The 22,639-nt window shown below is 66.7% G+C and overlaps 2 protein-coding genes across 2 annotated transcripts in view; one reads left to right on the top strand and one right to left on the bottom strand.

Moving 5' to 3' along the window:
• The first annotated feature begins 512 nt into the window (after window positions 1-512).
• On the top strand, window positions 513-2,984 carry HPS6 (HPS6 biogenesis of lysosomal organelles complex 2 subunit 3). Its single transcript, XM_065407090.1, has one exon. The coding sequence runs from the start codon at window positions 513-515 to the stop codon at window positions 2,982-2,984; it is 2,472 nt and encodes an 823-aa protein (XP_065263162.1).
• An 8,192-nt stretch (window positions 2,985-11,176) lies between these two features.
• The window catches only part of LOC135881966 (prominin-1-A-like), a 35,288-nt gene continuing 23,825 nt past the window's right edge, over window positions 11,177-22,639 (bottom strand). The window contains exons 14-24 of the mRNA XM_065408739.1: window positions 22,476-22,560; window positions 18,813-18,956; window positions 17,257-17,328; window positions 16,876-16,968; window positions 16,655-16,708; window positions 15,656-15,736; window positions 15,154-15,222; window positions 14,545-14,634; window positions 13,823-13,935; window positions 12,183-12,206; window positions 11,177-11,228 (exon numbers count right to left, since the gene is read on the bottom strand). Coding sequence (XP_065264811.1) covers window positions 11,177-11,228; window positions 12,183-12,206; window positions 13,823-13,935; window positions 14,545-14,634; window positions 15,154-15,222; window positions 15,656-15,736; window positions 16,655-16,708; window positions 16,876-16,968; window positions 17,257-17,328; window positions 18,813-18,956; window positions 22,476-22,560 — 877 coding nt within the window. The remainder of the gene's footprint in view (window positions 11,229-12,182; window positions 12,207-13,822; window positions 13,936-14,544; window positions 14,635-15,153; window positions 15,223-15,655; window positions 15,737-16,654; window positions 16,709-16,875; window positions 16,969-17,256; window positions 17,329-18,812; window positions 18,957-22,475; window positions 22,561-22,639) is intronic.

Raw genomic sequence — 22,639 nt, 5'->3', positions numbered from 1 at the left:
TCCGCCGCGCTCCGGCTCCAGCCTCATCGGGCCGGGACGGAAGTCAAAGGGCCGGAGCGGCCGGGCTGGGGACGCGGCTCCGCCCGGAAGCCTCGTGATCGCAGCGGGGCGCGGAGACGGGCGCTCCCCTGCGCGGGGCTGAGTAGGGGACCCGGGGCGCGCAGTCCGGGGGGCCCGGGGAGCCCCGGGGGAAGCTAAGGGGTGTGGGAGGGTCTGGGGAGCCCCTGGAGAGCCAGGGCGCACGGGGAACCCCTGGGGGAGTTAGGGGGCGTGGGGAGCCCCCGAGGGAGTCAGGGCGCACGGGGGGCGTGGGGAGCCCCGGGGGAGCTAGGGCGCACGGGGGGGTCTGGGGAGCCCCCGGGGGAGTCAGGGTGCACGGGGGGGTTGGGGAGCCCCCAAGGAAGTCAGGGTGTACTGGAGTCTCAGGACCCTCAGGCAGTGGTGACAGCTTGGCAGCCAGGGCCCTCTCTGCCCCGCCTCATGCCGGCGGGGGCCGCGCCAGGCACCCCGAGATGAAGCGAGCCGGGGCGCTGCGGCAGGTCTCCGACTTCAGTGACTTTGTGAGTGGGCGACGCCTGCGGGAGCTGCTGAGCCAGCGTGGGCCGGGCGAGGCACCCCGCCACGTCCAAACCAGCCCAGATGGGCAGCACCTCCTGCTGCTCCTGCGTGGTCGGCCGGTGCTCCAGCCGCAGGTGCTCACCTTCCAGCGCCTGGGCACCGGCGCAGGGGACCTGGAGAGGAGCTGGCAGCCGCCCCAGCCCCCCATCACGGGGCTGCTCTTCCTGCAGAGCCCCGCAGCGCTGACCTCCTGGGTGCTGGCCGTCGTCTGGGAGCAGGGCAGGACAGAGGTCTGGGGGTTCGCGCCAGTGCTGGGCTGGCAGCTGCAGCAGACCCTGGAGCTGTGCCATGGGGCCCGGGCTCGCGTCGTTTCCATCTGCAGTCAGGGGAGCAGCCTGGTCTGGTGTGAGGAGAGGCCCCCCTCGGACGCTCATCTGGACCCAGGCAGGGGGGCCTTCAGGTACTGCATCTGCACCAGGGCTCTGGAGGTGGGGGAGCAGGGGGCACACCTGGGCGCCATGAGGATAGTGGTGCACAATAGCCCCCAGTACCAAGTCCTGGCCTCACCCCAGCACGTCTTCCTGGTGCCCACCGGTGCCACCTTTGCCAGCGTCTCCACGTTCCTGCTCATCTGGTGCCCCCGGGAGGCTAAAGTCACCATTGTGGCCCCGTCTGGCAGGTTCGTCCACAGTGAAGTCCTGCACTCCAGTGACTTCAAGAAGCTCGTGTTTGGGTCCGTGGGTCTCCTGCTGTCCGTGGCGCCTCTGGACATTCATACTTGTGCCCTGTCCAGCTGCGGGGGGCTCTTGCTGCTCAGCACACAAGGCACAGTGCATCTGGTTCAGCCAGACGGGACCTGGAGACACGTCTGTGATCTGGGGGGCAGCTGCCTGGCCCAAGGAGACCCCGTGCAGCTGAAGGCCTTTGGCAGCACCCTGACCTGTGTGCTGGCGGGGGTCTTGTATCTCATTGACTTGACCAGTGGGAGGCTGATTGAGAAAAAACTCCTGAGCACCAGAGAGGTGCATTTCCTGGAGTCCCCAAGCAGGGAGGAGGAGATCCAGCTCCTCACCCCAACCGGTATCTATTGCTTCAGCTTCTCCAGCCCGGAGGAGGGTGGGAGGCCTGAGCCCACCCTGGTGGAGATGGTCTTTGAGGAAGCCTGCAAGTACTACCAAAGGCGGAGCCTCAGCAGCTCCCAGCTGACGGTGGAGAAGCTGAAGAAGGGGGAGATGTTCCAGGCACCCATTGCTCTCTCCTCCATCCTGCAGCACAGCCTCCCCCGTAAGGAGAGGGCAGCCAAGGGCCTCCCGGAGACCTACGCCAAACTGGTGAGCACCCTGAGCATGGATCTCCAGAGCTACCTGAGCCTGGAGCTTCTCAAGTCCTGCATCGTGGGCGCTTCGGAGAGCGAAGTCGACAGGTGCTGCGAGGAGCTGGTGGAGCAGGAGGTCAGCCGCCTCCTGCGCTTGGACTTGGACAGGGAGAACCTGGCCTATCTGAACAGTGTCTTCAATTCCTTCCCCAAGGCCTCCTGGAAAGCCATCCGGAGCAGCCTGCAGCTGCAGCAGAATGGAGACGGGCTCTTGGTGGCCAGGGCCACCTCCGACCTCTGGAAGAAGGTCTTGGGGGGGCCAGTCCCTAACTGGTCCCAGCAGGAGGAGATGGGCCTCAATGGGGTGGTCCCGCTCTTCGAGCTCATCTGCGGCTCCCTGCACAGGTTCAAACCCAAGTGGCTGCCCAGCTTTGTGGAGCTGACCCAGCAGTACGTTGGGGCCTCCTGGACGTACAGCACCCAAGAGGGCCCCGAGGGCGGGGGGCCCCTCTACAAGAGAGCACTGGCCGTTCTCGACAGGCAGCGCCACCGCACGGCCAGCGACTGCGAGCTGGAGATCGAGCTGCTGCTGGGCAGCGCGCGGCCCAAAGCCGTCCTGCAAGCCGTGCAGCTGCTCATCCGCCTCCGCCGGTGGCAGCGGGTGGTGGAGGCGGCCGAGAAGTTTTCCAAGCTCAGCCCGCTGCTCAACAAGGAGATCTTCACCACCCTCCTGGCGCAGTTTGCCCAGCACAGGGACCTGGACCCGTACCTGGCCGCCCTGTGGGAGCTGTGCCCTGCAGACCTGACCGTCTCGGACATTCTCAGCATCGTCCTGCAGCACCTCCCCAGCTCGGAGGGCGACCCTGCTCCCTTCTGTGCCGGGGGGGCCCCGCTGACCCTGGCCTTGCTGAAGCCGCTGTTGCACAAGGTGGCACAGCACCAGTGCACTCAGGACGAATTCTATGCCGACATCTTGCAGGGCCCTCCGTTCCCACCGCCTGCTCCGCCGAGACAGCACAGGGCTGGCCCCAAGGCAGCCCCAGAAATGCTGCAGCAGGCGGGAGCGTGCAGGACTCCTTTCCCGGGCTGTAACCTGAGCGACGCTGTATGAAAAGCCGTGTGTACAGAATGGGAGCGAAAACCTAGCGAGCGGGGGTAGGGGCAGCAAACGCCAGCCTCCCCCCACTTCCAAAGGCAGAGACCAACTCTAGTTACACCTTCCTGCCTCAAACAACCTCCTGAGATAGTGCACTGTTCATGAGTCAGCGAGGGGGAGGGGGGCGGCCCAGGCTAGACCTGGGGAGGATCACTGGGGTGACTGAGGGGCTTTACAGCTGAGGCAGTTCCCCAGCGAAGGAGCGGTGTGTGAGAGCGAGAGAGAGCACTGACTGCACGTGAGAGCCCCCTCTCCTGGCCTTTGAGCTAAACGCTGGCTTCCCGCCCTCTAGAAATGAAGCCTGGAGGATAAAGTACAAAGTCTTAACCCAAATTCCCTTTCATTTGTCCTGTGACTTGCCCACGGCCAGGCTGTTTAGGAGCAGGCATGCCCCTTTGTGGCACGGGATCACGGGGGATGAACCTGCTCACGCGGGCACTGCTGGCCTGGACCCAGTCTCTAAAACCTCCCCACTGGGTCTGTGTTATGCTCCTGAGCCCCGGACTGGCCGGTCCCTGGGACCTCTGCCTGGGCCTCCAAGGATGGCGGTGTCCCTGAGCCGTCTGTTTACCACCTTGCTAGTTTGTCCCTCCCCCATGGGATCAGCTGCCCTGGGTGGGGGAATGGCCGATCCCCTTATGAAACCACAGCAAAGGAGCGAGCTCCGTCTGCGTCCCAGCCTGGCCTAAAACCGGCCAAGCTAGTGCTGCCCTGCGCGGGCTTAGGCCTGGGGCCGGCAGCTTTGCCCTGGCTGTCCCTTTCCTGGTGTGTCTGTCGCGCAGGAGGCAAACTTAGACCTGGCCTGTCCTTTTCTGTTCCCAGCCCTTCTACCTTTGCCCTGGGCTCTAACCTTATCTCAGCCTTCTGAGAAACAAAAGGTGCCGTGTCAGGGCTGTCTGGCCCTTCCCCGGCCTGCCCCCCTCTCCTCTGCCGGCTAAGTCAGGGTACAGGGGAACTGCTCTGGGGTCTGGTCCCGCTCCTGCCCGGGTTCCTTCTCTCCTGGGCGGATGCCAGACGCTGGTAGGCTCGGGGCACGGCTGGCTGGAGGGGCGAGTGACTGGAGACCCGGCCGCGCTCACAGCCCCTGTTTGAGGCTGGGCTGGGGAAAGCGCATCTGGTTTGCTTCTCCCAAGGGGGGTTGTTTTTTAAGTGTGTGAGGAAACATTTTAAAGAAACCTAAACTGCCCGAGGGTTCGTTTTAAATGTGAAGGGTCCTGGGGCGGCGCTTGGTTTAACAGCAGCTGAGCGTGGCCGTGCACCTATTTAAACGGGGAGAGGGGGCCCGGCTGTCTGGGTGCTGAGCCCCGGGGGCTCCCACGCGCTCCAGCTGGGGTCAGCCGCGCTCAGCCCTGCTGACTGACTGCACAGGCTGGGAGCATGCACAAGGGTTTGTGTGGGTCAGCGTGAGTTGGGGGCTGCCGGCCGGCTGGTTTCTGGAGGAGGGAGGCATGGGGAGCTGGCTGGATCTAACGCCTCCAGCCCAGATCCCCACAGGTGGCGCTGTCCGCGCTCTGGGCACCCCAGGTAACCGCTGGCAGCTTGTCGGGCGCTAGCCCTTGGCCAGGGAGGAGCTTTCCTGAGGGCTGCATGTGTCACACCAGCAGGCACAAGGAGGGCGCTGGATGGTGCTTCAGCCAGTCTCCACCCCCCAGGGCCCAGCTGCAGTGGGTCAGGGCAGGCAGGGGGCAGAGTCTGTGCTGCATCAGCCGCTCCCTCTCCTGGCTCGCTCGCCCCACTGCTCTCCTGTGCCTTCCTCTGGGCTCTGCCCCCTCCCTTCCAGCAGGGCCTTGCTAATTAGCAGGGCAGGGAGGAGAGCCCCCGGAGCTCCTGCCACCCAACAGCCAGAAATCGAGTAGGCTCTGAGCCTCCTCTCCCTTCCACTGGGAGGTGGGGGTCGCTGCAGCCAGCCCCGCCCCAGACGGAGCCGGGAGGTCGCGCTGGTCTGATGCAATCAGCTAGACTCCAGTGCTGGGCTCCCTTGGGTTGCCGGGTCTAAGGGGCAGCCCCTGCAGGCAGTCAGCTGTGCTCAGGTGTTGGGCTGGCAGGGGGCTATTTATAGGTCATGGGGAGGGGAGGTGTCTTTGTGACTTCCCGTCCCCCTCTGTGCAGGGGGCCGCCCCCTAAGCTGTAGAGCTGCCTGCTGATCCCTGTTCCCGTCTGCGTTAAAGATCAGGAGTGGGAGGTGGGTGCTTTGGGGATTGTCTACACCAGAGCCCTTCACCTTGACTTACCTGATCCCATGGGTGAGCTGGCCTGGCGCCACATTAAACCAAGGGCTCAAGCCGTAGTGTAGACGGCTCTCTGGGGTTGAGGAGGCAGTGCAGGGACTGGCAGCTGTGTGACTTCCAAAACAGAGAGGAGCTGTACCTGCCTGGCCCCTTCTGCCCCCATTACTGTGCCTTACGCCCCAGTCCCTGGAGCACGAAGGGGCTTTGCTCCCTGGACGAGTGAAGCTGTTGTTGTAAGGGGTGGGGGGTCGGGGAAGGGGCTGCTCCTGGGACCAGCTCAGCTCCCTGCCTACCCAGCTGCAGCTGCGTGGTGGCCAGCAGGCCCTTCCTCTGCTAGATTTCCAGTCAGTGTCATTAAACAGCCGCTGTCAAACGTCTCTCTCAGTGGAGAGAAAAGAGTTTGAGGCTGAGTTGGGCGGATCTGTTTGCACAAGGGAGGAGTCTTAATGCAATTGTTGGCTTTGCATGCCACTGTCCAGTTGCTGTTGTCCTATATGCAATATTAAAAGGTGTTTAACGAGCGACCGTCCATCTCCTGTCTTGCCCTGGCTGCGGCCCCTTGGGCGCAGGCTCGCTCGGCTGGCAGCTGCTGCCGTGGCTCTAGGAGGAGGCTGGGGGCTTTTCAGCAAAGAGCGGCCGACCCCCTCCTGCCTGTGCTGCTGTGGAAAGTCCCTGTAGCGGGCGGCATACCCGTGTGCAAACGCCTCGCTGGGCCTGGGGAAGAGGAACTGCTGATGCCGTTAACAATCTGCTTGGCTTGTTATCAATGCAGCTTTGTTCCCGCTGCAGCCCAGCAGGCCGTGTGGGCAGCTGCCTGGCTCTGTGGCAGAGAGGGGAAGTGGGGCCCGTTCTGCCCCTGCTGCCTTGCTCTGTTCCGGTGAGCTGGGCGCAGCGCTCCAACGGGCTGTGCAGCAGTGCCCCGCGGCCCAGCTCAGCACGGGAGCCGGGACTCACGGCAGCCGGCTGCCCCTGTCGCGCTGGGCGCTGCAGGGGCCATGGGGTGGGGCACAGCAGCTGGGGGAGGGAGGCTGGTCTTAAGCCGCTGTTTAGGACAGGAAGTGAAGGAAACAGCTGAGGGAATTGTAAGTGGACAAAATTGAGTGGCCTGAGCAGGCCGGTCAGGCAATGCCTTTGGGTGCACGCCAGGGATTGGTGATGGGCTGGCCCCAGTTTAGGGTTTCAGCGGAAATGCAGCCCCCGGCCCGTAGAACTTTAGGCCAGCAGGGACCATCGGCTCCTCTGGTCCGACCCCCTGTTTAACACGGGCTGTCGCATTTACCCAGACGCCCCTGTCCTGAGCCCACACCAGCATTTCAGTCCTCAGGAAACTGCTGGGCCGGCGGCAGAGACCATGGGGAGCTGAGGCCTCTGCCCTGGGCGATGGGATGCCCAGTTGATGCTCACTGGTGACCAGGGCTCCAGGCTGCATAGGAAGGTAACAACCCCCCCCCCCCCCCCATTCCCTGCCAATCTGAGCTGGCCAGGCTCCCGGCCTGCAGGGCTGTAGCTATAGTAGGGCACAGCCTCACCCATCTGGATTTGGGGGGGCCCAGAACACCCCCATGAGGGGAGGGGTGAATAGCTAGAGCTCTGCATTGCCTTCTGGCCCCAGCTGTGGGCTGGGCCAGCGGGGACGGGGGTACAGGTGGCGTAGACTGGCCTGGCTTCAGTTGGGGCAGAGCTGTTGGGACTTTCATAGAATCTCAGGGTTGGAAGGGACCTCAGGAGGTATCTAGTCCAACCCCCTGCTCAAAGCAGGACCAATCCCCAACTAAATCATCCCAGCCAGGGCTTTGTCAAGCCGGGCCTTAAAAACCGCCAAGGAAGGAGATTCCACCACCTCCCTAGGTAACCCATTCCAGTGCTTCACCACCCTCCTAGTGAAATAGTGTTTCCTAATATCCACCCTAGACCTCCCCCACTGCAACTTGAGACCATTACTCCTTGTTCTGTCATCTGCTTGTTGGCTGGTGTCCACCTTCCTTCCCGCACCGCCTGTGACGCCCTCTGGTTCTGGGACCGAACCCAAGCTGCAGTCGCATGAGGAGCTGGAGCTGTGCCCAAGGGCCCTTGCTCTCCGCCCGCCCTCAGCAGGGAGACAGACCAACATCCTTCACGCAGTTCTCTGATCCCAAGGCTCCCACGTTGCTTGGCCCACTGCTGACATGCAGCCCCCTCTGAAGCGGCCCAGGGCAGCTGTTTAACAAGGTACACGACAGTCTGGGACAGGAAGTGAAGAATACTGCAGCCAGATGAAGGGGTAGGGGGGTCCAGGTGGGTGAGGCAAGCCGAGAGCGGGGCATGGGGCAAGCGAGACTGGCCTGCCAACACTACACAGGTGGAGCTTGGGTTTGCTGCTGAAACTCCAGGAAGGGAAGTCAGGGTAACGCGGCCTGTGAGCTAATCAGCATCCTCTGCTGCTGCTGGGTCTAAATTACCTGGAGCCAGGCAGGGAGGAGGCCTGGGCCTGTGGCATTCCCCTGGGCAGGCTGGCTGTGGCGGGCAACCTCTGGTTACCGGGCAGTGACGGGTCGCAGCAGAAAACAGCGTAGCGTGGCGGGGTGGGGGGCTGGCGGCCACTAGGATCCATACCCCAGAGACGTGGTCCTCTCCCCACTGCCCCTTCCTGGGTCATGCCCAGCGCAGGAAGAGAGGCCGGGTGCAGGGAGGGAGCTTATCATCAGCCCAGAGCCCAGCGGACCCAGTTCTCCCTGGCACCTGCCTCCAAGGGCCTCCTTCTCTTACAGCTTTGGCCTCCCACGCCCTAACGCTGGCGGAGCTGGGCTGGCCCGGAGCCCTCAGTACCCCGGCCGATCCCACCACGCCAGAGCCCAGCCAGGGAGAGGCCCGTGCAGGCTGCCAGGGGCTGCAATAGGGTTTCCACGTCCCAGGGTCTGGGGGCAGGGCTCTGCCCCCCCCGTCAGGCCAGGGAGGCTCAGCAGGGGGGCTGAAGCTCCCGAAGCTGGGCAGGGCTCTCCCCAAGGCGGCTTTGGGGCTGGGCACTGTTAGTGAGAATCCCCCAAGGGCCCCCTCGCCCGGCCCCTCCAAGCCAGGGTGGCTGCCCCAGAGACTCGGCAGCTTCCCCCTTGGCTCTGTGGGGCTGGGGAATTCCTGCCTGCAGGGGGAGAGTCCAATGGGCCAGACGCTGCTCCTGGGCTTGCTGAAGCCAGAGCCACTTGCGTGGGGTCCCTGGTGCACAGACGGGTGCCAGAGAGACCGACTGGCCCTGCCCCGCACTGGGACTAAGGCCTCACCTGTCCCAGCCGCAGCCCTTCGCCTGGCCCTCCCTGGGGCTGTTTCTGAGCCGCACTCGGCGGTTACGGAGAGGGGGGAACGCTGCCGGGGCCTCCGGACACGTGGGCCCCACAGCTCGGGCTAGAACAAGCCATGACTCCAGCAGTGGGGGTCCTCCCAGCCGGGTCCTGCTCAGTCAGCCCCTGCTGTGTCAGTCACCCGGGCCAGACCCGGGCCAGGCCCCGTGAACTGGAGGCTGGCAGAGCACAAGCGAAGGGCAGCTCTGGGGCCCGCCGGTTGCTGTGGTTTCACGACCACATTTTCCTCTTTTTCAAGCTGCTTGTCCCTCCTCCACTGCGGTGGGACCCTCCCCCAACAAAAGCGGAATCTGCCACCACCACCCCCCCCCCCCGAGGAACCCACGTACACCCCTTGGGGCTGCCAGCTGCACCGGGGGCGGGGGGGAGTCCCAACGCTCGCTCGGCTTGGGGCCACGGCGGCGTTACCGCTGCTAAACGCAGGCACAACCCTCTGCGCCCGGCGCCACGGCCCAGCTCTGCCTGGGAGCGGGAAAGCGGCTGGGGGAGCCACTCCAAAGAAGGGACCCAGCCCCCCCGGCAGGAGGCAGCCGGGCATACCAGCTTCCCAAGCAAGGCAAGGCAGCGGCTGCCTGTTGTTGGTAGACACCAGTGTCTCCTTTGCCCCAGCAAGGGCTGGCCCCGAGCTGTGCCAGTCTGTCCCCCCCCCCCTGTCCCGTTCCCCCCCCCCCCCCCCAGGGACCCTGCTTCCAACGCTCTGGGCCAGGCCTCGCCCTGCCACTGACCCAGGGCAGCCGTGTCTACACTACAAACTGGAACTGAGCCGCCCGCAGGCCTCAGCCTGGCTGTGAGCATGGCCTTTGGGTGCCCTCCGGAGCCAGAGTCCAGCAGCAGCTTCCTCGCTACCAGCCCCATCTGGGGAACACGCGTGGGGCTTGTCACCCACCAGGTTGGTCCCGGACGGTCCCATGAGCCCACGTGGGGCGGTGCCTGCTGGGCTGCCCAGATTCCTCACCCCCACCCTGTGGTTCTGAAACCGGGGGTGACCCCTGGACACAGCATCCCCTGCAGCCCAGACGGGGCCGGCTGGCTTCACTTTGGCCAGGCCTGCCCCTCAGCCGAGCCCGCTGCCCCGTCCTACTGCTTTGTACTGCCACGTGCAGGGGAGGGAATTCAGGCCCCTTACCGAGGTTTCCCATCCAGCCCCCAGGCGAGCGTTCCTGGGCTGCTGTCACGAGCCGCCCCGCCGGGCCCTGAGCCCCCCTGGGCATCCAGGCTGCAGGTGCTCACGGCCCCGGGGCAGCAGCTCCGCTCCCCGCGCTGTGGGGGTCACGGCTGCGGCGCCAGGCCCACCAGCTGCCTCGTTCCAGCATGCATTGTGCTGCCCACCCCCGCCGAGCCCCAGCACCGAGGGTCACAGCCCTGCCCGAGAGGGGGGCTGGGGTAGATGGGCTCAGCAGCACGGGCTGGGGTGTCCTCTGTAACGTAAGGGGGGGCTCAAGGGCTTCCCCCACACCAGACCCCTCCCCCATTCCCCCCGCTGCTCCAGGGCCCCCCGTTGCCAGGCTCTCTCTGTTCGGCCATTGGGAAGCACCCGGCGCCCGTCTGCAGCACACACACTTTATTGGTTCAACAGCATGTCACTGTGTCAGCCAGCGCCGCCAGCGACTCCCCTTCGTACAAAAATAAATACTCATCGTCTGTGCAGAGTGGCCCCCACGCCGACCAGGGCATGGCACAGAGCCAGGGGCAGGCAGGAGGGCGCAGGGCCATCCCCTCATCGCAGGGCACCCGGCCCGGGGCGAGCTCTGCTCCCCAGCCGCAGAGCAGGGCCCCCCCGAGCACAGCGGGGGCTGCTAATGTCAGGCCCAGCGATGGCTGCCGGGACGTTCTGCACTTGCCTCCAGTGGCCCCACTTTGAGCCGGCACCCACTGTGCTCTGGGGGCAGGACTGGGAGGGAGAGGGGGCGCTGAGGCCTGCTTGTCTGGGACACGGGCGCTTGGGGACACAGACAGGCGCCCACCCCACACAGGACCCCTCCCGGCCAGGGCTGTGACACGGGGGGTGAAGGGTGGGGCGGCTGAAATGGCTCATCGCACGAGCCTGGACGCACACGGCTGCACATGCAGGGCCCCTCTGGCATGGGGGTGTATTGACACCACCCCCTCACTGCTTCGAGCTTGGGTACCCCGTCCCCTCCACCCCCTGCGCCCAGCCCCTCGGTGCTGTGGGGCCGGCCAGTGCCCAGCTGCTCCATCGCAACGAGGCGTGCCCCTAGAGCGGGATTCCCATCCCCCAGCGAACCCCCATGGTGATTGTAGGGGGAGGGGCTACTGGGTTCTTCCCCCCCTTCTCTCCCAGCCGATCAGCTCCGGATTTGCGGGGCAGTGCAGGGTCTATGTACCACGACATAGCCGTGGGGGCGGGAAGCAGGATGACTCCCACCCAGGGGAGTCTTGTGATTGGCTGAACAAATGAGGGGGAAGGCGGGGCTTGGTGGAGCCAGCACGGCAGATTGGCTGCTTCGGCCCATGGAGTCCAGGTGTCTAATCAGATCAGTGGGTGGCCGCCCCATGATCCCTTCAGCAGCAGCCCTCCCGCGGGGGCTCGAGGCCGGGGCCAGTTTGGGTGCAGGTGGGGCGCCTGCTACTTCCTCGTCTCCACCCGGGGGATTTTAAACAGCGTCGCAGACGGAGACCTGCAAAACCAAGCAGAGGGGGCGGGTCACCCCAGCAGCCAGGTAACCCCAGCACCCGACTCATCTCGGCACATCCCTGCGCCCGGGTCTGTCCCAGCGCCCAGATAACCCCGGCACCCGGCTCATCCCAGCGTCCGGGTCCGTCCCAGCGCCCAGATAACCCCGGTACCCGGCACATCCCAGCGCCCGGGTCCGTCCCAGCACCCAGATAACCCCGGCACCCGGCTCATCCCAGCGTCCGGGTCCGTCCCAGCGCCCAGATAACCCCGGCACCCGGCACATCCCAGCGCCCGGGTCCGTCCCAGCACCCAGATAACCCCGGCACCTGGCTCATCCCAGCGCCCGGGTCCGTCCCAGCACCCAGATAACCCCGGCACCCGGCACATCCCAGCGCCCAGGGAAAAGCATCCCCCAAAGCAGAAGGGCCAAGGCAGGATGTCCCCAGCGCTGGGCCCGGGCGAAGGCTGAGACAGGCACCACAGGCTGCAATGCCCGGGGACGTCGCCCGAGATTCCTCACCAGGGCCAAGCAGAGCACGGCCTCTCCGCCCACCCCTGGCGTGCTGGGCCCTGCCGCACGGGAGCTGGGACGGTGCCCATGCAGCACAGACGTGGCCAGGGAAGCCTCCACCTGCAGCCATGCCCCTCGCTGCAGTCTCCTCGGTGAACAGTGCCCATGAGCCTCGGGGGCGCCTGGGGCCCTCAGGTGCACAGGGCTCGGTGGCCCCCTGCCCCCCACACGCTGGGCCCAGCCCAGCAACCCCACAAGCCCCCTGCTTCCCGTTGCAAGGGGCTCCAACACCCCTGCCAGTCGGCCCCTCCACACCCCAGGGCGCCCCTCTGGGATATTCGCCAGCCTCCCCGCTCTCAGCCCCTCGCCTCCCCAGACGCTCTGCTGCTGGCAGCGCCGCCCTCACCCCCAGGCCCTGTGGAGGGAGCTGGAGCAGGTACTTACAGCTCCAGGGCTTCCCCGTCGCTCCTGGCGGGAGAGAGGAAGGCTGTCAGTGGGGATGGACGCGCTCCCCCCTCCCGCCCCACAGCGCTGGCAACCGGTCTGCGCAGGGCAGGGCCCCGCCCCGCCAACTGGGCCTCGGGCTGGGGGCATGTACCCCAGGCTCTCAGGGAGGGTGGGCTGGGCTGGAGGGACCCGGCTGGGCAGCTCCGGGCCGGAAGGGGAAGGGCCTGGCCTCCCCGACACACCCCGGGCCCCAGCATCAACCCCCACACATGGGCCAGAACCAGCACCTGCCAGGCCCACTGGTGCAGCGAGGGCGGCTGAGTGCCAGTCACAGCTGGCGCCCTCATGGGTGCCTAGAGGGGAGGGGAGACCGGCCCTAGGGATCCCCGGGGTGGCCCGGCCCCGCCGGCTCCTCACCCCAGGCAGGGGAAATGGGGCAGGGCCGGCCTGAGCCGCCGGTGTTGGGCTATTCCGGGCCCATGGCCAGCCAAGGGGTTCTGGTTGTCCCGCCTCGGGTCAGCCCAATACCACATCCCCGTCTGGCTCGGACATGGGGGAAGGAACTCCGGGAGGAAGTGAAACCAGCAAGGCCCCCACGCTGCGTCTCCAGGGGCCGGCTCAGGCTGATTCCAGGGACCCGTGGGCAAGTGCAGGGGCTGGCAGAGGCCAGAGAGCCCTGCCCAGAGAGCGCAAAGGGGCAGGGCACCAGCAGGACCAGGGGCAGCCCCGCACACAGCCACCCTTCCCCGGGACGGTACGTGCAGGGGCAGGGCAGGGCGCCAGCGGGACCAGGGGCAGCCCCACACACAGCCACACTGCCCCGGGACGGTACGGGCAGGGGCAGGGCAGGGCGCCAGCGGGACCAGGGGCAGCCCCACACACAGCCACACTGCCCCGGGACGGTACGGGCAGGGGCAGGGCAGGGCGCTCTGTGCAGCCGTGCGGAGGAAATCCCCAGCTCCGTGCCCACGGGAGGGAGGGTTGGTTCTCTGGCCCCGCTGTGTTGCAGGCCATGGGCAGAAGCCTGTGAACCTGCCACCTTCACAGCAGCCACGTTTCCTCCCTCACCCCTTTCCCAGATGCAGCAGTGGGGCTGGGCTGGGCAGGGGACCACGAGCCCTGTGCCGCTGGGGGCGCATGGGAGGGGACCAGCACGTGGCACAGGGGGGCCAGGGTGAATTCACAGCCTGCTCCAAGGCACAGTGTGGGGCTGGGCACATGGTAGGGGTCAGTCGGGGCGGGGGACGTCAGAGGGGTTGGGGCAGGGGCCTTGGCAGGGGGTATGAAGGGGGTTGCAGCAGGGGTAGGCTATGGCGGGGGTTGGCCGTGGCGGTGGGCCTGGCAAAGGGGCATGAAGGGGGTTGGCTGTGGTGGAATACGTGGCAGGGGCTTAAGGGACGGCAGGGGGTGTGAGAGGGGCTTGGCCCCTGGCCGGGGGCACGGCGGGGGTGTGAGGGGGTTGGGGCAGGGCTCGGTCGTGGCAGGGGGTCGCCCATGGCAGGGGGTTGGCCGTGGCGGGGGTGTGCAGGGGTTGGGGCAGGGGTCAGGCTGTGGCGGGGGGTCGCCCGTGGCAGGGGGTCAGGCCGTGGCGGGGGGTCGACGTGCTCACGCGCCCCGGGGCGCAGGAGCCTCCTTACTCGTAGACGTCGGCGATCTTCATGCGCCGGTAGAACTTGGCGAGCCTCACGGCCAGGATGACGCCAGGGAGCAGGAACATCGTGCACCAGCCCAGGCTGAACCAGAAGCCATTCTGGCAGGGGAGAGAAGCCCCCAGTCGTCAGCGCCTGCCCAGCAGCCCCCTCGTGGGCTGGATCTCCCCTCCTCAGCATGGGGCGGGAGCCGTGGGGCTGGGCTGGCTCATGAGCACAGCATGGGAGAGAGGATGGGACCCACCTCATCCGGCCAGCAGGGTGAGTCAGCAAACAGCTGTGCCTCCCGCACACAGGGTTTGAGAGCCTGGCACCCAGGCGTCTGCCCTCACCCCCAGGGATGGGCAGGGGAAAGGGGCAGCAGGGCCCGTGAGCACTGAACCCTTCCCAACTCAACAGCCAGGGCCTGGTGCCCAGCTCCCACGGGGCCGGCAGGGCCTGGCCGTGCTGCCGGAGTGTGGGGGGCATTCAGTGCAGCCCCCACCCCCTCAGGGCCCAGACCCAGCAAGTCCTGTGGGACTCTCCTTACCCAGCCGGGCCCAGCAGCGTCAGTGAGCCCGGCTGTCGCCCAGGACCCGGAGCTGGGGGTTTCACCCCAGGGCACATCGGGAACGCAAAGCCCCCGTGTAACTCCCACAGCTCCCTCCGGCCCCCCAGAGCCACGATCCCCACACAGCACCCTCTGCCCAGCTCCCACGAAACCCTCTCACCAGGGAATCCACCACGTAACTGCAGGCGACGGTCGCAGCCACATCCACTGTCTTGGCCGCAGGCCCACAGAGCCCCACCTCTCCTGTCAGCTGGGGACAGAACCAGAGACAGGGACACGGCCCGTCAGCACCATGTCAGGCACGGGCCCCTGCCCTTCCCAACCTGCCCCCACTGGGCAGGGAGCCCCCAGAGCCCCCCCCGTCCCTTCCCCATACACCAGGCAATAGGAGAGCTGCCCTGGGATGAGGAAGGGGAGTGCCAGCAGCCTGGGGTATGCCCAGCTGGAGAGGGAACCCCCCAGTGGGCACAACTCGCTGCATGCCCAGGGCAAGGCCCTGCCTCTCTCAGTGCCTCAGTTTCCCAAACAGGGTGATAACCGCAGCCCGCCCTGTCCCCAGGGCGCTGGGAAGCTCAGCTCGTTAGCGTCCCTAACGTGCTTCAGTGGAGTCGGTGGCGGCCTGCAGTGCGGGGCGTCAGGGGGCAGCGTGTGGGCACACAAGGGCTTTGGGGTGCACGAGGACACACAGTGAGGCAGGGCAGGGCCCTGGCAGTGCCCAGGGGGCAGGACAACCCCCCCCACACACACACGCAGTCGGGGTGTCACTCACCGTGCTCTTCGCCCAATCGACGTAGGAATTGAAGTATCCCAGCAGCGTGTTCAGAAAGGCCCGGCTCTCCTGGGGGAGGGGGACAGGGGTGAGGTGCTGCACCCAGGGCCAGCGGCTGTGAGCCTGGGCTCAGGGATCCCCCCAGGGAGGGGGGCTGAGGCGGAATGAGCATATTAAAAGTTCAGAGCAGCTCGTGCCCCCAGTGGCTGGGGGGGGGCAGTACCCCCCGTGGGCTCAGGTCTCTGCTGGGACAGGGGACGGCTCTGTGCCGTGACCCCGCCCATCCCCACCCCAGGGGGTCAGAACCCTCCCAGTGCCTTGCCCCCGGGCACCACCCGAGGCTTTCGCGGCGGGGGGGTGCAGGGAGCCCCACGGCAGAGGCAGGGCTTTTCCTCCCAGTCCCGGGTCCTGCTGCGCAGCCCTGGGAGAGGGGAGGGTCCCCCGAAGCCGTGGGGTGTTCGTCCGAGGCCCCCCTCCCCGGAAGGGGCTGCGAGGGGCTCACGTTGCTGATGATCTCCGCAGCCCTGGTGTCTAGGAAGGTCTGAGCGTCCTCGATCCGCTGCAGCGTGTCATTGATCCGCGCCTGGGGGGCAAGGAGCAGGTTGGGACCCAGCAGCTCGGCCAGGCCTGGGCTGGGCCCCAGTGCAGAAGGGGGAGCCCCCGGCAGCCCCTCACCCGCCCTGGCGGGCAGTCGCCTGGCAAGGGGAGTCGCCCCCGGGCGTCCTGTCCCCACATGGCCACAAGGTGGCAGCTTCTCAGCAGCATCGGGTCCCCAGTGTCGGCTCAGGACACCCGGCGCTCAGAGCCCCTTGCAGGGTACTGGGCAAAGCAGAGACACTGCTGCCCCCGCCAGTCCCCACGGGCTCCCATCCGACAGCACAGGGCCCCTTGACCCCGACCCGCAGCCCCTGCCAGCCCAGCCCTGGGCTCCCCGCTTCCCCCCTCTGCCGGTGCCCCTCACTCCCGACCCGCAGCTCCTGCTAGCCCAGCCCTGGGCTCCCCCCTCTGCCGGTGCCCCTCAATCCCGAACCGCAGCCCGGCTCTGGGCTCCCTCCCCCCACTCTGCTGGTGCCCCTCAGTCCCGACCCACAGCCCCCCTCCCCTTTCTGTTATCCCAGCCCTGGGTGGATCTGGGCAGCGAGGTGACTGGTCTCTGTGGGGCCAAGGCTGGGCACTAGCACCCACATGGATCAGGTCACCCCTTGCTTTGGGGGTGTCCCGCGGAGGTGGCTCCCCTGCTGGCCGCTAGCGGAAGTGCCGGCAGGCTGCCCGCCAGGCTGCCCAGGGACCCTGTCCGGGTGCCTCTCAGGGCCTGGGCCAGACGCACCGGGGGAATCCATGGGGCAGCGGCTGGGGACGGGAGCCGCCAGGATGCCCCTCGCTGGCTGTGCCACCTCCCACTGAGCTCCCAGCACCCACTGAGCAGCGCAGAGACTCTGCAGGGTGCTGGGGACCCCTCGCCCCTCCCCCCAGTGCAGCACCCCCTGCCCGCACTGCTTACCGGGACCTTGGGGGTCGTCGCCTGCAGGATTCGGATGCTGCGGTTCAGGGTTTCCTGGGGACAGAGACAGGAGGGTTAGGTGGAGGAGGGGATTCCTCTGCCCCCCACAGCTCCAGCTAGGGAGGGGGAGGCAGCGTGTCCCAGGTCCTTCCCCACTCCCTGCCCTGGGGGACCCTGCTCCCAGCTCGGGGGAAGCACCAGGGGCCCATGGGGTCACTCACCATCTCCGGCAGGAAGCGGGACCTGATCTGCCCATTGATCTGTCTCAGGTCAGATGCCTCCTCCTGCAGCTGCTGCCTCATGGTCAGGTTGCGCTGAGCCGAGGGGGGGGAGAGAGAGTCAGAGGCACCTGCCCGGCCCAGCAGCCCCCCCGAGTCCCCGGGGCCACAGCCCGGGGGGAGGCAGAGCAGGACGAGCCAGGCAGCCCCTGGGGAGCCGGCTCCCCGGCCTGCACTCCCCACCCCACCCGCCTCCCGGGGGAGGGGAGCGATCAGCAATGGCAAGAGCCCCCCCCAGGCAGCGCCCCAGTGACCCTGGGGAGCCCACACCCAGCGCTGATGCTCCCCGGGGCCGGGCGCAGGGCGGTTCCCGGCGTCACTCACAGACACATTGGCCAGCGCCTCCAGCTGCTCCGCCAGCGCCAGCAGGTCCCGCTGCGTCACGTTCCTCTCCAGCTGGAAGAGACGAGCAGAGAGTGGGGGGGACAGACCCCGTCACACCAGGGATCTCCCCTGGGCCAACGCGGGGGGACGGGACAGACCCCGTCACACCAGGGATCTCCCCTGGGCCAAGGCGGGGGGGGACAGACCCCATCACACCAGGGATCTCCCCTGGGCCGAGGCGGGGGGGACGACAGACCCCGTCACACCAGGGATCTCCCCTGGGCCGAGGCGGGGGGGGATAGACCCCGTCACACCAGGGATCTCCCCTGGGCCAACGCGGGGGGACGGGACAGACCCCGTCACACCAGGGATCTCCCCTGGGGCAGGGCGGGGGGGAGGGACAGACCCCGTCACACCAGGGATCTCCCCTGGGCCAACGCGGGGGGACGGGACAGACCCCGTCACACCAGGGATCTCCCCTGGGCCGAGGTGGGGGGACGGGACAGACCCCATCACACCAGGGATCTCCCCTGGGCCGAGGCGGGGGGGAGGGACAGACTCCGTCACACCAGGGATCTCTCCTGGGGTGGGGCAGGGGGAGGGACAGACCCTGTCACACGAGGGATCTCTCCTGGGCCGAGGCGCGGGGGGGAGGGGGGGGGACGAGAGACCCTGTCACACCAGGGATCTCCCCTGGGCCAAGGCGGGGGGGGACAGACCCCGTCACACCAGGGATCTCCCCTGGGCCAAGGCGGGGGGGAGGGGGGGGGGACAACAGACCCCGTCACACCAGGGATCTCTCCTGGGGTGGGGCAGGGGGAGGGACAGACCCTGTCACACGAGGGATCTCTCCTGGGCCGAGGCGCGGGGGGGGGGGGGGGGACGAGAGACCCTGTCACACCAGGGATCTCCCCTGGGCCAAGGCGGGGGGGGACAGACCCCGTCACACCAGGGATCTCCCCTGGGCCGAGGCGGGGGGGAGGGGGGGGGACAACAGACCCCGTCACACCAGGGATCTCTCCTGGGGCAAGGCGGGGGGAGGGCAGGGATAGACCCCGTCACACCAGGGATCTCTCCTGGGCTGAGGCGGGGGGCTTGGCGGTGGGGAGCACAGACCCAGTGTGCACGACGCCCCCTTGGGACGGGGGGCAAACGGCCTCATGGCCAGTGGGGGGGAGCAGCGTGTCTAGAGCGACCACCCTGGGGACCCAGAAAGACACACAGAGCCTGGCTCAGCCCCCGCCACCTGCCCCAGCCCCCTCCCCCGGCGCCCAGCCCCTGACCTGCCCCAGCCCTTGCCCCCTCCCCCGCCACCCAGCCCCTGCTACCCTGCCCTGCCCCCCCTGCCCATCTCCACGCAGGAGGGGTGGGACCCCCGGGGGGGGGAGAGCACCCCCACTGGCTGCCCCAGGAAGGTGGTGTGGGACCGGGCCTAGCAGCGGTCTGGGGCCACGCGACCCCACGGAAACACCCCAACGTACAGAGCCCCAGATCCCACAACTGCCCCCACCCCCAGCCTGAGACAGGCCCTGTCCCCCCTGCCCCCCCCAGCCCACCTGCTGCAGGGCGCCGGTGAAGTTGGGCTGCAGGCCGGAGGCGCCGACGTCCCGGAGCAGCTGCTTCTGGCTGGGGCTGAGGAAGGTGACGGGGTCCAGGCTGACGTTCAGCTGGTCGAAGGCGGCGGTGATCTCGCCGGTGTACTGCGGGAGGCAGCGAGGCCGTGAGGGATCCGGGGGGCCCCAGGAACACGCCCCCCCACCCCCCTGCCACAGCAGCCAGGGCAGCACAGCTCAGTGGGGAGCGCGCCCCGGCAGGGCCGGCTCCAGGCACCAGCTTGTCAAGCAGGTGCTTGGGGCGGCCACTCCAGAGGGGGGCGGCACGTCCAGCTATTCGGCGGCAATTTGGCGGACGGTCCCTCACTCCGCCTCGGAGCAAAGGACCTCCCGCGGAATTGCCGCCGCAGATCGTGATCGCGGCTTTTTTTTTTTTTTTTTTGGCTGCTTGGGGCGGCCAAAACCCTGGAGCCGGCCCTGCGCCCCGGGCAGCCTGAGCCCCCTGGCCCGGCCCCTGGGGGGCTGGGGAGCGTGCCCCGGGCAGCCTGACCCCCCCGCCTGGCCCCTGGGGGGCTGGGGAGCGCGCCCCTGGCAGCCTGAGCCCCCTGGCCCGGCCCCTGGGGGGCTGGGGAGCGCGCCCCGGGCAGCCTGAGCCTCCCCGCCTGGCCTCTGGGGGGCTGGGGAGCGCGCCCCGGGCAGCCTGACCCCCCCGCCTGGCCCCTGGGGGGCTGGGGAGCGCGCCCCTGGCAGCCTGAGCCCCCTGGCCCGGCCCCTGGGGAGCTGGGGAGCGCGCCCCTGGCAGCCTGAGCCCCCTGGCCCCTGGGGGGCTGGGGAGCGCGCCCCTGGCAGCCTGAGCCTCCCCGCCTGGCCTCTGGGGGGCTGGGGAGCGCGCCCCGGGCAGCCTGAGCCCCCCGCCTGGCCCCTGGGGGGCTGGGGAGCATGCCCTAGGCAGCCTGAGCCCCCGGCCTGGCCCCTGGGGGGCTGGGAGCTGGGGAGCCATAGGCTGGCATATGCAGGGCAGGTACCCAGCATGGGGCCCGGGTTTTTTCCCCAATCCCAGCCGTTGCCATGGAGACCTGACCCGGCCGCACATGGGGCCGCACCTACTGGACCGAGCTTGGTTCTGTAGGGAGCCGGGGGGGGGAGGGGGAGGGAGCCTCACACACAGGTGCCATTCCCAGTGTAACGCACCCCGTGGCCCTTGGGCCCTGGCACGGCCTGGCTGGCCCCAGCAGATGGGTTTCTGCCCCTCCCTCGGCTCAGCATGTGCGCTCGGGACTCTCCCTGCAGCTCGCTAGCCGCGGCTCCAATCACAGAGCCCTGGGGGTGGCTGGGGGGCAGACCCGAGTCCCCGCCTAGCCCAGCCGCACACGGACCTACTCTGAGCCCCTGGAGCCCCCCAGGATCAATATGAAAATGGAAAGGTGGATAAGGAACTGGATAAAGGGGAGACTACAACGGGTCGTACTGAAAGGTGAACGGTCAGGCTGGAGGGAGGTTACTAGTGGAGTTCCTCAGGGATCGGTTTTGGGACCAATCTTTTTATTACTGACCTTGGCACAAAAAGTGGGAATGTGCTAATAAAGTTTGCGGATGACACGAAGCTGGGAGGTATTGCTAATACAGAGAAGGACCGGGATATCCTACAGGAAGATCTGGATGACCTTGTAAACTGGAGTAATAGTAATAGGATTAAATTTAATAGTGAAAAGTGCAAGGTCATGCATTTAGGGATTAATAACAAGAATTTTGGTTATGAATTGGGGACACATCAGTTGGAAGTAGCAGAGGGGGAGAAGGACCTCGGAGTATTGGTTGATCACAGGATGACTATGAGCCGCCAATGTGATATGGCTGTTAAAAAAGCTAATGCGGTCTTGGGATGCATCAGGTGAGGTATTTCTAGTAAAGATAAGGAGGTGTTAGTACCGTTATACAAGGCACTGGTGAGACCTCATCTGGAATATTGTGTGCAGTTCTGGTCTCCCATGTTTAAGAAGGATGAATTCAAACTGGAACAGGTACAGAGAAGGGCTACTAGGATGATCCGAGGAATGGAAAACCTGTCTTATGAAAGGAGACCCAAAGAGCTTGGCTTGTTTAGCCTAACCAAAAGAAGGCTGAGGGGAGATATGATTGCTGTCTATAAATATATCAGAGGGATAAATATCAGGGAGGGAGAGGAATTATTTAAGCTCAGTACCAATGTGGACACAAGAACAAATGGATATAAACTGGCCATCAGGAAGTTTAGACTTGAAATTAGACGAAGGTTTCTAACCATCAGAGGAGTGAAGTTCTGGAACAGCCTTCCAAGGGGAGCAGTGGGGGCAAAAGACATATCTGGCTTCAAGACTAAGCTTGATAAGTTTATGGAGGGGATGGTATGATGGGATAGCCTCATTTTGGCAATTAATTGATCTTATTAGCGGTAAATATGCCCAATGGTTTGTGATGGGATGTTCGATGGGGTGGGATCTGAGTTACTACAGAGAATTCTTTCCTGGGTGTCTGGCTGGTGAGCCTTGCCCACATGCTCAGGGTTTAGCTGATCCCCACATTTGGGGTCGGGAAGGAATTTTCCTCCAGGGCAGATTGGCAGAGGCCCTGGGGGTTTTTCACCTTCCTCTGCAGCGTGGGGCACGGGTCACTTGCTGGAGGATTCTCTGCACCTTGAAGTCTTTAAACAACGAGTTGAGGACTTCAATAACTCAGACATAGGTCAGGGGTTTGATACAGGAGTGGGTGGGTGAGATTCTGTGGCCTGCGTTGTGCAGGAGGTCAGACTAGATGATCATAATGGTCCCTTCTGACCTTAAAGTCTATGAGTCCCGCGGGACCTCGAGCTGCTCCCAAGGCCAGCGTCCCCACCAGGCAGCCCCGGGTGCTGCCCACGGCTGGGCCAGTCTCTGTGCCCCCACCAAGCAGCCCGGTCTCTGTGTCTCCCACCAGGCAGCCCCGGGGCGCTGCCCACGGCTGGGCCAGTCTCTGTGCCCCCACCAGGCAGCCCCGGGGCGCTGCCCACGGCTGGGCCAGTCTCTGTGCCCCCACCAGGCAGCCCCGGGGTGCTGCCCACGGCTGGGCTAGTCTCTGTGCCCCCACCAGGCAGCCCTGGGCACTGCCCACGGCTGGACCGGTCTCTGTGCCCCCACCAGGCAGCCCTGGGCACTGCCCATGGCTGGACCAGTCTCTGTGCCCCCACCAGGCAGCCCCGGGCACTGCCCACGGCTGGGCCGGTCTCTGTGCCCCCACCAGGCAGCCCCGGGGCGCTGCCCACGGCTGGGCCGGTCTCTGTGCCCCCACCAGGCAGCCCCGGGGCGCTGCCCACGGCTGGGCCGGTCTCTGTGCCCCCACCAGGCAGCCCCGGGGCGCTGCCCACGGCTGGGCCGGTCTCTGTGCCCCCACCAGGCAGCCCCGGGGCGCTGCCCACGGCTGGGCCGGTCTCTGTGCCCCCACCAGGCAGCCCCGGGGCGCTGCCCACGGCTGGGCCAGTCTCTGTGCCCCCACCAGGCAGCCCTGGGCACTGCCCACGGCTGGACCGGTCTCTGTGTCCCCACCAGGCAGCCCCGGGGCGCTGCCCACGGCTGGGCTGGTCTCTGTGCCCCCACCAGGCAGCCCCGGGGCGCTGCCCACGGCTGGACCGGTCTCCGCGCTCCCCGCACTGACCTGACTGATGTTCAGCAGTTCGTCCAAGGAAACGGCCCGGCCCAGCTGCAGGGTTCGCCACAGGGGCTCGTTGTGCTGGCAGTTGCTGCGGGGTGGACGTCAGAGCTGAGAACAGGGCTGGCGGCCGATGGGGGGCGCTCCCCGTAGACAGACATAGGCACTGG

This window comes from Emys orbicularis, chromosome 7, assembly GCF_028017835.1.
Source record: "Emys orbicularis isolate rEmyOrb1 chromosome 7, rEmyOrb1.hap1, whole genome shotgun sequence".
Classification (NCBI taxonomy): domain Eukaryota; kingdom Metazoa; phylum Chordata; order Testudines; family Emydidae; genus Emys; species Emys orbicularis.
The sequence above is the reverse complement of the archived record's forward strand: the minus strand, read 5'-3'. Positions and strand labels throughout refer to the sequence as shown.

Coding starts and splice junctions, on each gene's coding strand:
- HPS6 (XM_065407090.1), top strand. CDS start 513: ATGAAGCGAGCCGGGGCGCTGCGGCAGGTCTCCGACTTCAGTGACTTT.